General features: G+C 39.3%; 1 protein-coding gene across 1 annotated transcript; it reads right to left on the minus strand.

Moving 5' to 3' along the window:
- Positions 1 to 562: 562 nt before the first annotated feature.
- On the minus strand, positions 563 to 13,020 carry htra3b (HtrA serine peptidase 3b). Its single transcript, XM_036596237.1, has 9 exons — positions 12,221 to 13,020; positions 8,564 to 8,663; positions 4,521 to 4,743; positions 3,603 to 3,797; positions 3,476 to 3,508; positions 3,154 to 3,268; positions 2,935 to 2,992; positions 2,066 to 2,161; positions 563 to 1,153 (listed from the first exon to the last, which is right to left on the minus strand). Exons 1-9 carry the CDS (start codon positions 12,636 to 12,638, stop codon positions 985 to 987), a joined length of 1,407 nt encoding a protein of 468 aa, XP_036452130.1. The 5' UTR covers positions 12,639 to 13,020; the 3' UTR covers positions 563 to 984.
- Positions 13,021 to 13,901: the final 881 nt, after the last annotated feature.

Genomic DNA, 13,901 nt, shown 5'->3' on the forward strand with positions numbered 1-13,901 from the left:
CTTTTCAGACAACATTCCTCTATTCAACATACCAGCTCTCAGTACTTAATATCTTGTCAGACTAATGCAGCAGGAAGCAATGAGAACTGAAATGCTAACACATTTTTGTTACATTGTTTATGTGTAGACAAGTTTAAAATAATTCTGTTTTTTTATTACAATTCATGGCGCACTGATTATCAGTAACATAAAATATGCAGATGTAACTGGAAATGTCTTTATGACGGTGTCTATTGTAAACAGCTCTATTCACATAAAATGTGACTGAACTGATTTGAACTGAACTGACTGTGCCACACTGCATGGCATGATGATCAGGAATTCTGCCTTTATTGGAATAAACCAACAGACACAGCTGTAAACATTTTGACTTTAAACAAAAACATTTGCTTACAACAGTTATAAAAGTAGATACCAAGCATCAAGACAGTTATAAAGTGAACAGCAACAGAATGTGGTGGTCACATTTTATACAACAGCGTGCTAATGCAGAGCTATTTTGGGTCCTACTAATACGGTCCCAATACCTGTCAAGGTGTCATATCTTAACATTCAAGTCGTCATACTGACCACCTAAATGTGCTCACAGTGACCTATGTTATGTATTTAGGCACAAAATCTAGCTGCTTTTCAACATCACCAGCATTGTCATTTAAAATCAATACAGTACTGTATCTTCCCATATTCACCATGAACTATATGATACAAGACTCTCCATCCATAGATGGGCAGTACTTTGTGACATACATGACTGTCATTTAAGACCTGTGATGCAGATCTATCATGAAACTGGCAACAAAAGATAGCAGGAGAATTCCTCAGCTCCTCTGGCAGGATCCATAGTGTTACATGGTAATTTGATGGAAATCAAACTCTGTCCCTGTAAAGCTTTGGCCATTATCGTGTTCGCCAGTTCTTATTCCATGCCCCCCTGGTTGGCCCTGCATTCTGACAGCAGACTAAACGCTAAGCAGCTTGATGCCGTCATTGCATGATGACGTCAGGCTCAATGTTGAAGAGCAGGTCATCGTTGCCACGGCGAACCTCCAGCAGCAGGGCAGTGTCCTCTGTTAATGCATCCTTCAGGTCACTGGTGCTCATTAATGGCTGGCCATTCAGCTTCACGATGATGTCTCCATCCTTTATACCCCCTCTGGAGATCATGTTTAGATTGATGTTATTGCAAATTATTTTACACGAGTAATACAGTTTAGCAAATGGCGTATTCCAGTGTTTTTCAGGCTCTAGCGTCTACATCTGTATCACATCTTGGAATACCACAGTTATTACTATAAACGTATTATGTATTACCACAAAAATTACATATTACCACAAACCATCTTCCCTCCGTAAACTACTCCCATCTCTGAAAGAGCCAGTTAGATTCACAGCTTAACTGATGAATACCTTTGACTGAACTTTTCTTTAAAATGTATAAAAACCACTTTGCATGAACTTGTTCACATTGAACCCAGCAACTTCCACTGTAGACGAGTTTTGAGTGAACACGTTTCCTGTTTTTCCTCTCCAGCTTTGGTACTTAGAAAAGAATTTACTGTTTTGATGTAGCAGACAGATCAGGGTGTGAAATGCTGGAGTATTCCTTTAAAAGCTACAGCAATTTACGGGATTCTCCAGTTCCCACAATTTAATTTGACCCCAGCACTACACTGTGCACTCCTGTAGATGTTTATATGAATGAGGCATTTATTGTACAACTTGCCTTTTAAGTAACTTTTTTCTGAAATCTTGATCACAATCCAGAAATGCACAAAATGACCACAGTGTTAACCTCTTAAACTACAGGCTTATTATATTTATAATAATAACTAACTTATTATTTAATAACTACTATAAATGTTTGGGGATCCATGAAGCTAATATGACCTTTGAGCTGTCCGTATACATTTCCAAAGGTTTTCCAGAATCCTTTGAATTAACATCTTAAATATCTGATGTCAAGTCAGTTAAGACTCCTAAATGAACCCCAGTATGACTAATCTTTGATTTGCACAAGCAGAATCTTGTACTGTTTGAATGTGGCAGTGTGTGTTTGGCAGCTTACTTCTGAGCAGGAGAATGAGGAACCACCTCATGGACATAAATCCCACTACTGACATCAGGGAAGTCTGGGCTCTGCTGCTTCAGCTCTTCTACAAGTCTACAAGAGACACACAGACATCCAGTGTTCAAGCCAACTGACCACAACCTCCTACAAAATTCCCCATATCGTTTTCTTTCTGATATCTAAGATATCGAGCAATGCAGTGTTTCAAAATAATGTGGGACTGTGGGAACCTCTACTGCAACTTGGACTTGTAAGTTACTTTTTGTAAAACATGATGTAACTCTGGAATGATCACAGCTGGCATATATTTTCAAGACTTCCAAAAACCAGTAGTTACACTGTAATGTAACTATCAGTTATGGAGACTGCTGCTATGGTAATTGTGGAGGACGCTAAGCTCTTGAAATACTGCATTTCATCACTGTTGGAAGAAAACTCATATCTCGACAAAAAGTAATTTTACAGGAGAGGGAAAAACCTCAGCTTTCAAACTTTTAATGTAAGTTAATATAACTTGATTATATGTATATTCTAGTCATTTTGGACAAATGCTACTGGTCTGTTCACCATGAAATATTGAGACAGTGTACAAGGCAGCAAGTATTTTTTTAAATATGTAAATGAAACAAAAAAAGTTAAAAAAAAAATTATAACCACAAAAAATGAAGATGCAAGATTTTAGTCCAACAGCAATGATTTACTAAAACCCTCAGTTCTCAAACTGGTCCTTAGGGACCCCTTGATAATCCAGATTTTTGCTCCAACCCAGCATGCAACACATAGAGATACAATAAACATGTGGATTGTCTGGGGTCCCAGTTTCCCAACCACTGTGAAGACAATTATAAAGCAAGAAATCAACTCACGCTTCAGTAATTGTGAGCATACGAATTCCAATGAAACGTTTCTTCACTAATTTTACTTCTGCAACAAAGAAACAAGCAAAAAATTGTCAGGTCTAACCAAAGCAGAAATGATCATCATAAACCAGTCCCAGCTAAGACAATACAGAATACATGACAAACAGCTACTCTGGAATGTGGCTTGGAATGTTCAGTAAGTTTTCACAAGCTATATTGCTGTACCTTTGCTTTGCTTGCCCATTGAGTCATTAAGGAAGCGTGTTATTCTGTCTGAAGGAATGGCAAAGGAGATCCCAGCTGCCACCTTTAGAGTGTTGATTCCAATCACCTCTCCATCCTGACAGCACACAATATGATCAACATGAAGTTAGGAATAGTAGAATAGGCTTTTACAAATGTAGATCAAGCCTCTAAGGATTACATAATATGAACCAGTGATCAATTGCTTGCTCATTTAATGCATTTTTACTATTTCATCTGTATAAAACAAGAAATTCTACCCAGATTAAAATGAATGAGTTTATATGAAGTGGTGAACATTTACCAGATTGACAAGAGGGCCACCTGAATTCCCATACTGAAAAAACACAAAAACATCAATATTAATGTCATAACATAAATGTTGTTATAGTATGTCACATGAAAACAGTAGCAAGTGTTGACTGTCTCACATTGATGATTGCATCAGTCTGGATGTAATCCATGTCAGAGTCCTTGATGCCCAGCTCCTTCCCGTCCCTTTGTGCTGTACTCACGATGCCTGTGGTCACTGTGTTCTGCAGTGCAAATGGGCTCCCAATGGCGACCACAAACTCTCCAGGCCGCAAGTCTGCAGAGTGACCCAGCAACAAAACTGGCAGTTTTTTCTGAACAGGGACAAACAAATGAGAGAAACAGGCATATGGTTAATTAAATAAACTATTATTGTGCTTCTCATGATAAGATGTGCCATAGTTTCTTAACTCTTCTTTTCTTAACATTTTTTTAAACATTTTTGAAGACTGAAGGGAAATTCTGTAGATTTTTCAGTATGTCTGCATAATTAAATCTATACGATGTAAACAAAGTCATTTAGAGAGGACTGATGTGAAATATTATGTTGTAGAGAAACTTACAGAGTCAGAATTGTTCACAGTAATAGTGCCTCTAAAAGCTACATAACAAAATGTATGACATGGAATGGTTATGAATACGTTGCGGTGCATGTTACATGCGGTGCATAGTAAGGCAAAAGAGTGCTAATAGAAATTCTTTTAATTTTTCGGATTCACCACTGTCATACCATTATCAACATAACATAGCAGGTTCACTGGTTGTTTTAGACCGAAAATAAAATGGCTATATTTACACTGTAGACATTGCGACCCCTGGTTCCTATTACCACCACTGTAAAGAAATGAAGTTTCTCCACATTGAGGCATTTTCTGTCAAACCACTCTGACGGACTTACATATCAACATTAGAATTATGCAGAAATTTAGCAAAATTGGAGAATTTAAAGCAAAGGTTTGGCCAAATATACAGTTTTCACAGTGCTCTAAAAGATAGCAATAATAACCCATTCCCAACTTTATGTGACAAGTATCCACCTGTGGGTTGATTTTGATTGTGGCGATGTCAGACTTCTTGTCGATGTCTTTGATGGTAGCCTCATACACATCCCCATCATGCATCTGCACTTTGAGCTGCTGGCGACCCGAAACAGGCGTGGTGCTGGACACCACGTGGGCATTCGTCACAATCAGCCCAGTCTCCGATATCACAAACCCTGACCCGCTGGACAGGGGTACTGTCCGGCCAAACAGGGGGTGGCTAGGGTCAAAGGTCAACATTGTTAACTGTGTTAGTGTAAACTGTTCTGCCTGGACAGATTACGTACTAATAATTTTCAATAATTACACAGTACTGTACAGTAAGGTCAGAGACCACCCTTCATCCAACCATTAAGTACAAGGTTTTCATTCCACAGAAGATAAATTAGGTAATGCACTTGCATAAAGAAGGTGAAAGTCAAAGTACAGAGAACAGGACTTTCCAAATTTGGAGACAAAAAAATTGCAAAAGACATAAAGAAGCTGCTGGTGTTGAAGTTGTTGAAGGTGAAACAAGTCTCCTGAAAAGAATGAATGCTGTATTAAGGAAGAGTGTGGACACACTGCATATTGAAAATATTGTTTTATATTTAATTGTGGTGGCTTTTATGTAATTTGCTGTCATATATGTTAAATACATGTTTGCTGCTTCTTTCATGATATTGAAAAATGAATAACTTGTATTTAATGGTCATTTTGACTGGAAATTAAATAAAAGGATATTCTATGCTTTTTGCACAGCATTGTATATATAAATAATGTATCATTTTCAAATATGTGTAAATACAAGTTGAAGCACAAATACAGTTATGCCATAGACCAGACGCAATGACTCAGTGTGGTGATTAATGTAGTTGGTGACTCAGTGTTTGAATCAGTTGGTTTTGAATCCTGTCTGCCTCTCAGCTCCAATTTGTGTATTTAAGAACAGCTGTGGACAAACCAGCCAAAATTACATATACTGGCTGCCCTTGAACAGCTGTGTTTGGGAAGCTCAACAGCTGAAGTGTTTGCACACCTCAGCCTCCACATTTCCACCTTCTGATGAAAAAACATCTACCCAGACCTGCTGTCTCTGTCAACAAGTGTGTGCAGTTTTCCACAGAAAGTAGAGCAGACCTTTCAGTCTAGCAGAACGCTTAGTACACCAGTACATCCTCTTCACATTTTTGAGGACAATTATATGATCAGCTTCTTTTATTTTAACATTTGTTTCACGAATTTCTGTTTGTTTTGTATCAGGTTGATTACAGCACATTTGATAAGTCATGAAAGAGTATGATAAATGCATACATGCACTGTGATGGCATCAATCTGAAGGTGGATCTAAAATCTAAATAGATATTCAAAGTGTTTATTTTTTCTGTGTAAAAGGGCAAAGCAGAAAGCACACAGTGCCCTCCATAAATATTGCCACCCCTGGTAATCATGAGCAAAATAAGCAGTAAAAAATATCACTTATCCTTTTGGTCTTTCATTCAAAATATTAGAAAAAAATAACCTTTACTTAAGGTATAATGATTGAAAGAAAAAACTAAATCTTGTCATAAAAAGATATTTTTACATGTATGTGTGCCACAATTGTTGGCATCTATAGAAATTCTTAAGAGTGAAGTCTAACTGAAGTTTATTCCCATTCATATTTTATGTTTTAAAGTTCACCTGAGTGATAATACTTAAATGGTCAGCCATGATTTTCTGATTCACTGGGGTATATATATGAGATGAAACACAGGCCAAATTCTCTCAATCGTCCATTACTATGAGAAAGACCAAAGAAAACAAAAAAAAGCTGTTGAGCTGCACAAATCAGGAAATAGCTACAGGAAAATAGCTTAACAGTTGAGAATACCCATTTCCACTATCAGGGCTATAATTAAGAAGTTTAAAACAACTAGAGATGTTAAGAATCTGCAGGGAAGAGACGTATGTCTATACTGACCCCACGCACAGTGAGAAGGATGCTTTGAATGCACAAAAAACTCCAAGGATCACAGGTGGGGAACTGCAGATGTTAGTTCGGTCTTGGGGTCAGTAGCTCTCTCAAACTACAATCAAACACCACCTATATAACCACAAGTTGTCTGGGGGGAGTTGCCAGAAGAAAGCCTCTGCTGTCAAAGACCAACAAACTCAAGTTCCTACAGTTTGACGAATGTTCCTGGAACTTTCACTGGGCTGTGTTCTGTTGTCAGATGAGACCAAAATAGAGCTTTTTGGCAACAAACACCAGAGGTGAGTTTGACATGGACACAAAGATAGCCATGCAGAAAAATACCTCATCCCTACTGTGAAGTATGGTGGTGGATCTGTGATGTTGTGGGGCTGTTTTTCTTCCAAAAGCCCTTGACAATTTGTTTGGATACAAGATATTACAGACTACATCAAGTATCATCAGAAATAAAAGCAAAAGTTGCTTCAGCCAGGAAGCTTGAACTGGGTCATAGTTTGGATCTTTCAGCAGGACAGTGATCCAAAGCACGTGTCAAAATCAACACAAAAATGATTCACAGATCACAGAATTAAGGGTTTGCCATGGCCACCCCAGTCCCCTGACCTAAAACCCAAAGAAAACCTGTGGGATGAGCTGAACAGGAGAGTCCACAAGTGTGGACCGCAGAATCTGAAGGATCTGGAGAGATTATGTATGGAGGAATGGTCTCAGATCCCTTGCCATGTGTTTTCTAGTCTCATTAAGTGTTAATAGCAGAAGACTCAGCTGTTATTTTTGCAAAGGGAGGCTGCACAAAGTATTAAAGGGGTGCCAATAATTGTGGCACACACAAATTTCAGAAAAAATATTTATTTCCTGGTAAGATTTAGTTTTGTTTAATCATTGTAATCCAAAAAAGGTTAGATTTTTGTTAATATTTTAAAATGAAAGATCAAAACTATCAGCAACAAAGGATGTTTTTTACAGCCCGTTTTGCTCATGTTTATCAGGGGTGACAATATTTGTGGAGGGCAATGTATACAACAGAAAATTACACAAAAGCCTAAGTATAATATCAAATCTATCTGTATTTAATTTTTAAATTTCCCTTAAATTTTTAAAACCAAATGAGTTACAGCACTGTCCTCCCAACAAATAAAATAAAATATTAAAAGATAGGCCACCAAAACTGTCCCCATCAGATAAACAGTACTTAAAGCTTTCATCTTTGAGAGAGAGGAGAAAATCAAGCTCCTCTCTTACTTCTGATCTGACAAAATCCACAGGTGTTTCTGTCCATCTTTCTACTGTGAGAAGACAACTCAACACTATGAGTCTGAAACTTACTTTGAAAAGGAAATAGACAAAAAAGAGAACATTTGCCCCTAAACATAGAAACTGGACATCTGAGATGTGGGGTAAGGTTTTATGGACTGATGGTAAGTAATTAGGATTACTTGGATTGTAAGATGCAGAAAATTAAAACAAAAATCCAAGAAGTATGCAGATTTCTTTAAAAAACTGAAAGCAAGTCTCTTTAAAAGAATAGAAGCTGTAATAAAGGCAAAGGGTGGACACACTAAATACTGAACAAACCAATGCTGAAAAATCGTAAATTGCACTGTGATGGGAAATTAAATAAATGGAAGGGTGGTCTCTGACTTTTGTTCAGTACGGTACACCACGACAAAATTCTTGTGCTATTAATTCACTGAAAACATTATTGTTTTTACACTTGTATTGTAATATGGGCCTGCTTAAACACAGATGTGCTGGGAATGTTGCTTTAGTCACATCTGTGTATTCAGTGTATTCTTTAAAAATCTCAATTGTACCCAAATAATCAAACTAAATCTGCTGGCGATTCTGTGCTGCTCCCAGACTGGGCATAGTTAGGCAGCAAAAAGACAAATTTCCTTTGTAGGATCAGTAAAGTGCATAACATAAATTTGACTTTTTATGATGCATTGTATTGTTTTCTAAATAATCACAACCAAGTCTAATCCTAATCCTGAGGTCAGAGATTTACACTCCTGGTCACAAGTACTGCACTTTGACTTTCAATCTCAATGGACCGTCTGGTTTATGAATTAAATGTAGGACTTACCTTAGGAAGAGCTCGACATGGACCACAGCTGGAGCGATTTTCTCCACCACATCAGCAATGAAGTTGAATTTGTACCTCGGGCTGTTGGGGTGTGTCAGACCTATACTAGCAGGAAGAATTGTTCGTGTTAATAAGCATACACTGCTGTGGCCTTTACAGAAGGCTGATTTTTGCTCATGTTTGCTGTACTACAGTTTGGCAGTAATTAGATTAGATTGTTCTCCTGCAGTTTTAACAGGCATTAATGGCTATGCTTCATCAATTATGTTTATCAAGGAGCAGCCATTAACTGCAGCATGCAGTATTTATAGACTGAGGGGTCTTTAGTGCACAGCCAGAGGGCAAAACTATGGCAAAGTATTTTCCAAACACAGGAACTGCTCCTCTGTAATTACAACTAAAAGCAGCAAGTGGGTTCCTGGTGTGCGTGTGTACATCTGTGCCATGGGTGTGTAAAGGTAGAGTAATTAGGCCATGTTATTTTCTGCACAAACTGGGTGGTTTTTCCCCCAAAACTTACTGCTGTTTCCTGTGACCGCCTTGGCAGATGTAGCCACAATGTGTTTCTCTTAAACTCTCTCTGTCGTCTGTGTGCAATGACTAGTGGCACACTCTGGCTATGTCCTAATAACCTGAAAAACTATGATTTTAGTGACATATCCAGCTGTATACGGTTTATAGCACAAATTTACAATCACTTAATACCCTCTGTGTCATCGCCCTAGAGTTCACCTCATGTGCTGTATTTCTAACATCATGCAGCATAAACCATCTCTATCTAGGCCAAAAGAATGTTTTTTTTGTGACTTACCCATCGAGGAAAAGTAGAAAAACAACAGGAGAAACTGAGCCCTTGAACTTTGGCCAAACTATAACTGATGGGTTGCTCATTAAAAACTATCCTAACCGTGCAGTTTATCATAATCACTCACTAATCATTAATTACATCAAGCAGTCTGCATTAAGGCTGCATTCCAGAGTAACTGCATCACTCAGACATGGCTCAAGGGGAACTGCAGAGTTAAAATCTTTGTGTCATGGCCAAGTCGGTCAACCTTCCATTCCAACAGCAATGTGTATACTTTTTGAGGTCACTATATTACAGACTGAAAAGAGAACAAAATGACCCAAAAATGGCTTTGCACAGTCAGCCAAACTCTAGCCTTTTACGGAGATCTAAATATTCCATAAACTGTCCAAATTGTCCCCTCAGACTCTCCACTTTCCAGTCTGGTTTGGAGGTCAGACTAGACATTAGTGGTCATTCTGATGGTACACACTTGGCTACCATGGTGGAAAGATGTTTGGCAGTGGGATATTTGATACAGTAATGATAATGTTCAGCACAGAACTTTGAAACTTTTTGAAGTTTCAGAGTATTAAATGTACAGTAAATTATGCCTGATGAATGCCTTTCTAAGTTATGAGCCTTTCTAAGCACAGGAAGTGGGCACTCTGAAGGCTCTTTGCTGCTGTTTAGATTGGCTAATGTTCACTTCCCCACTACTCGAAGGTCCTGGAGTGATATGAATCAAAGCCTTCAAAGGAAAAGTGATCTAGGATCAGTTTATTTTCTCTTTCATATCCTAAAAACCATCATGCACAGAAAGGAAGCTGATTTTATGTCAGCATGCTTGCCATGAGGCACTTAAACATGAGAACAGTCAAAAATAACAATAAGCATTTTTAATAGAATTACCATTACTGTTTTATTTATTCATTCATTTTAAGGTCATCAAATATAAGGTATCTGTGCATTAACATTTGCAGAAAAATGTAGCTGATTACTGTCAGGTTTTGTTACAAGGATGTGTTTTTGTATTTGTGATGCCAATACTATTCTCACTTGTGTGAGCATTCAAAACAGATGGAAAGGATATGCCACACCTTTCCAGACAATAACATTCATCCTGCCATCTTTCTGCCCTATTTCTTGCAATGTGTCTGTTTGATGGTATGATTTGACCCATACTGTTGACCTAGAGGCAGTTCCCATAAAAACACACCATTTCTCACGGAAACTGATTCTAGGTCACTATTCCTGGCTCTCCTTTTGAGTGGCAAACTGTGGCACTAAATCTTGTCTGCACCTCCTGCATCCTGTCTGTCCACAATTTCCTTTTATTATTTGACCTGAGAGGAGTTTAATGGTTTATAGGCTGGTCAAAAGTTTAGAAGTTTGGTGGCAAGCTGGTCTGAAACCAGACCAAAACTACTGCTACTCAGAGTCACTAGGGAATTCATGTCTGGTCTGGAGACTACAATGCAACTCTGTTCCCTAACTGCCTCCTCATATAATGAATCTCTTGCCACCACCTGCATGTCAAGGCTGATGTCAGAGTTCTGCTGCGCTAAAAGTCCTTGGAGGCTGTTATTCTTGGTGTCTTGCTATGTAGACGTTATGGGGAAATGGCTAGTGGCTATGCACACAGTAAGCTACATTCTTAGTGATATATGAAGTTGTGGATTGGGTTTTACTGCCTGCAGTGTCAGTGGATGTCTCTGAAGCTGGTATGTGGTTGGGGGGGGGGCTGTAGGATCTAGGTCCTGTGTCCAGATGTGTGATACGCTGACTGCCTGTGAAGTCCTTACAGAATCAGACTGCCTGGATGCACAGCTTATCCCTCAAGCCCCAAGAAAAAGTCAACTTTCACAAAAATCTAAACAAACACTTGTTGCCATGGACCCATACCAGCTAAACTAACGTGACTAATTTGGTCCTGCACAGCACTGGCCTAGATATCCATTGTGGACAAGATAGCCTGTGGTTAGCAATTCAGGATTCTGTCCTGTTTTTGTCTGTGGTCCATAAGACTGTGAGTCATGGCAGTGAAATTTTGACTTTGAAAGGCTATTGCCAATACATACAATGCAAACAAAAGTAGTGCATTATTACTTGCAGGTATGTGTAATTGCACCACAAATTAAAGGGGAAATCCATCAATTCTTCAAAATGTTTGTACAGTTCAGAGATTGAGGTATAAACAAAGTCATTCAGAGTGGTTTGATGTGAAATTGTTCATTTGCAGAGTAGCTACTAACTCAGATTTCTTTACAGTGGTGTTTATAGGAACCAGGAGTCTCGATGTTTACCTTTATATAGCCTTTATTTACTATCCAAAACCACCAGCGAACCTTATCTGTGTCTTAAAAACCACCAGCAAACCTTATTTGTGTTTTCTGAGTTTTTACTTGTGATGCTGATCACGACTGGAAAATCTAAAAAAAACAAGTTTTCTTTGGGCACTAGATCATGCCTTCGATCATGCTTCATGTATCCCTACACCATAAATTGAATTAAAATAAATCTAAACAGACCAAAACTTTATCATAAATCTACTGGAAAACAGCGTCTCAGACACCAGGCAGTGTGTTTATAACCGTTTCATGTAATAACTTTTTGTGAGGGAGCTTTTAGAGGCGTTAAACTCCTCAGACGTCTGGTTCCTATCACCACCACTGTGAACTATTCTGATTGTGCAAGTTTCTCTAGAACAAAGCATTTCAAACCAAACCACTCTGAATAACTGTTCACATCTTAACCATTTAATTATGCAGAATTTTTTTAAATATCGGTGGAGTTCCCCTTTAACTGGAGACAGAATGCCCACTCTGTGGGATAAGTGAACCCCGAAGCTTGACCTACAGCTATCTTACCTTGGCTGCTTTCGCACGGCCCCTTGTGCTCGTTGGTGATGCTGGGCAGTCCCTGCTGCAGCGCCCTCCTGCTGGCGGCCTTTAGCTGGCACACGTTGCTGTACGTGTGGCCGTCGCTGCCGCACACTTCGCCGCTGTATTTGCACTCACACACGCCCTTGGCCAGGCGCTTGCCGGCCGGGTGTCTGCACTCCAGTCCGTCTCCGCAGGGCAGCAGCGGCTCCTTGCGGCCGCACGGCTCTCCCTCCGCCCGGGCGCACACCAGGCAGCAGCCGCAGCGGTCAGGCACGTAACCGGCCGGACAGCTCGGGCTCGGACACAGGCTCACATCACAGCGCGCGGGACACTTGGGCTTAGGCTCCGCGGACACGTAGCGGACACGAAGTAGAAGAAGTGCAGAGAGCAGAAGTGCATGCATGGTGTGTCTGAACAGAGGAGGTAGCAGAACAGTGAACGCAGACGAGAAACAGCCTAAATAAGGCGTTTAGATGAAGAGCATGATCTGATAGGCAGCGGTCACCGGGATGTGGAAATGCAGAGGTTCTGACCAGATTTACACTGGAGATGTGGGTGGTCTTCTCGAGCGCAGCCAGCCGGTGTTCTTCTTGCAAATAACTTTCTAGAGTAAATTCAACAAATGAGCACAGATCATATCATGATCAGAGGCTCCCGGTCCTCCAACTGCACACTATCCAGTAAAGCTCTGAATAAAAGCTGTATATCCAGGACTTTAAGGAGGTCTTTGTGTTTCCAGCGGGCTCACTCAGTCCTGGCCGGTGTGCGCACTGAACTGAGCATCAACACTGCAGGCTTTTTCTAACGGAGGCGGAGATACAGATTCTCAGCCCTCAGCTCAGTCTACAATAACATGACCCACAGACGGGCTGCGCAGGGCATGCAGCACCAGATTAGCACCGTGTGTTGTGGATTAGATGGGAAAGTTTATCAAAATCTATTCCTGCCATGCAGAGGAGAAAAAAACTGTTTGTCTTACTCTCTGGCAGCAGTTTGTGAAAATGGACTTAATATGTCAAAAATAACTTATTTTCTCAAATTTCTCTCATTATTTCTCAAAGTATCTTGATATAATGACTTATTTTTCCAAATCTTGACTTAGTATCACAAAATAATGAATTGTTTTCTCAAATATTAACTTACTCTTTTAAAATAGTGACTTTCTATGTCAAAATAATAACTTACTATGTCAAGATAAATACTATATTCAAATGCCTAATTTCCTGAAAGTTTGCTTTTGAAACAATGACTTGTGTCAAAATAATAACATACTCTGCCAAAACAATGACTTAACAACTCGCAGTAAGTCATTATTTTGAGATATGTTGACTTTGAAAAAATAAGTCATTATTTTGAGATAATAAGTCAAAATTTTCAGAAAATAAAAAGTCAAATTTTGGCCTTACTTCTGCCAGAAACGGAGTTTTTCTCCCTCTTTGCTACAGTGACAGCCTCTACTTTTCTGGGAAGGCTTACATCAGATGTTAGAACATTGCTGTGAGGATTTGATTGCATTCAGTCAAGAGAACATTAGTCATTAGTGAGGTCAGGTACAATGTAGCATTATTAGTTCAAATGGTGAACTAATTTGTCAAGTGGTGACAAACTCCACTCCAACTAATTTTAATGGTATTTGATGGAGCTCCATCACTCCAGAAAACACAGT

The sequence above is a fragment of the Colossoma macropomum genome, unplaced genomic scaffold (assembly GCF_904425465.1).
Source record: "Colossoma macropomum unplaced genomic scaffold, Colossoma_macropomum, whole genome shotgun sequence".
Lineage (NCBI taxonomy): Eukaryota > Metazoa > Chordata > Actinopteri > Characiformes > Serrasalmidae > Colossoma > Colossoma macropomum.

Coding starts and splice junctions, on each gene's coding strand:
- htra3b (XM_036596237.1), bottom strand. CDS start 12,638: ATGCATGCACTTCTGCTCTCTGCACTTCTTCTACTTCGTGTCCGCTAC. Junction 2,993..3,153: donor AATGGGCAAGCAAAGCAAAG/GTACAGCAATAT, acceptor TCTTTGTTGCAG/AAGTAAAATTAGTGAAGAAA. Junction 1,154..2,065: donor CCTCATTCTCCTGCTCAGAA/GTAAGCTGCCAA, acceptor CATGATCTCCAG/AGGGGGTATAAAGGATGGAG.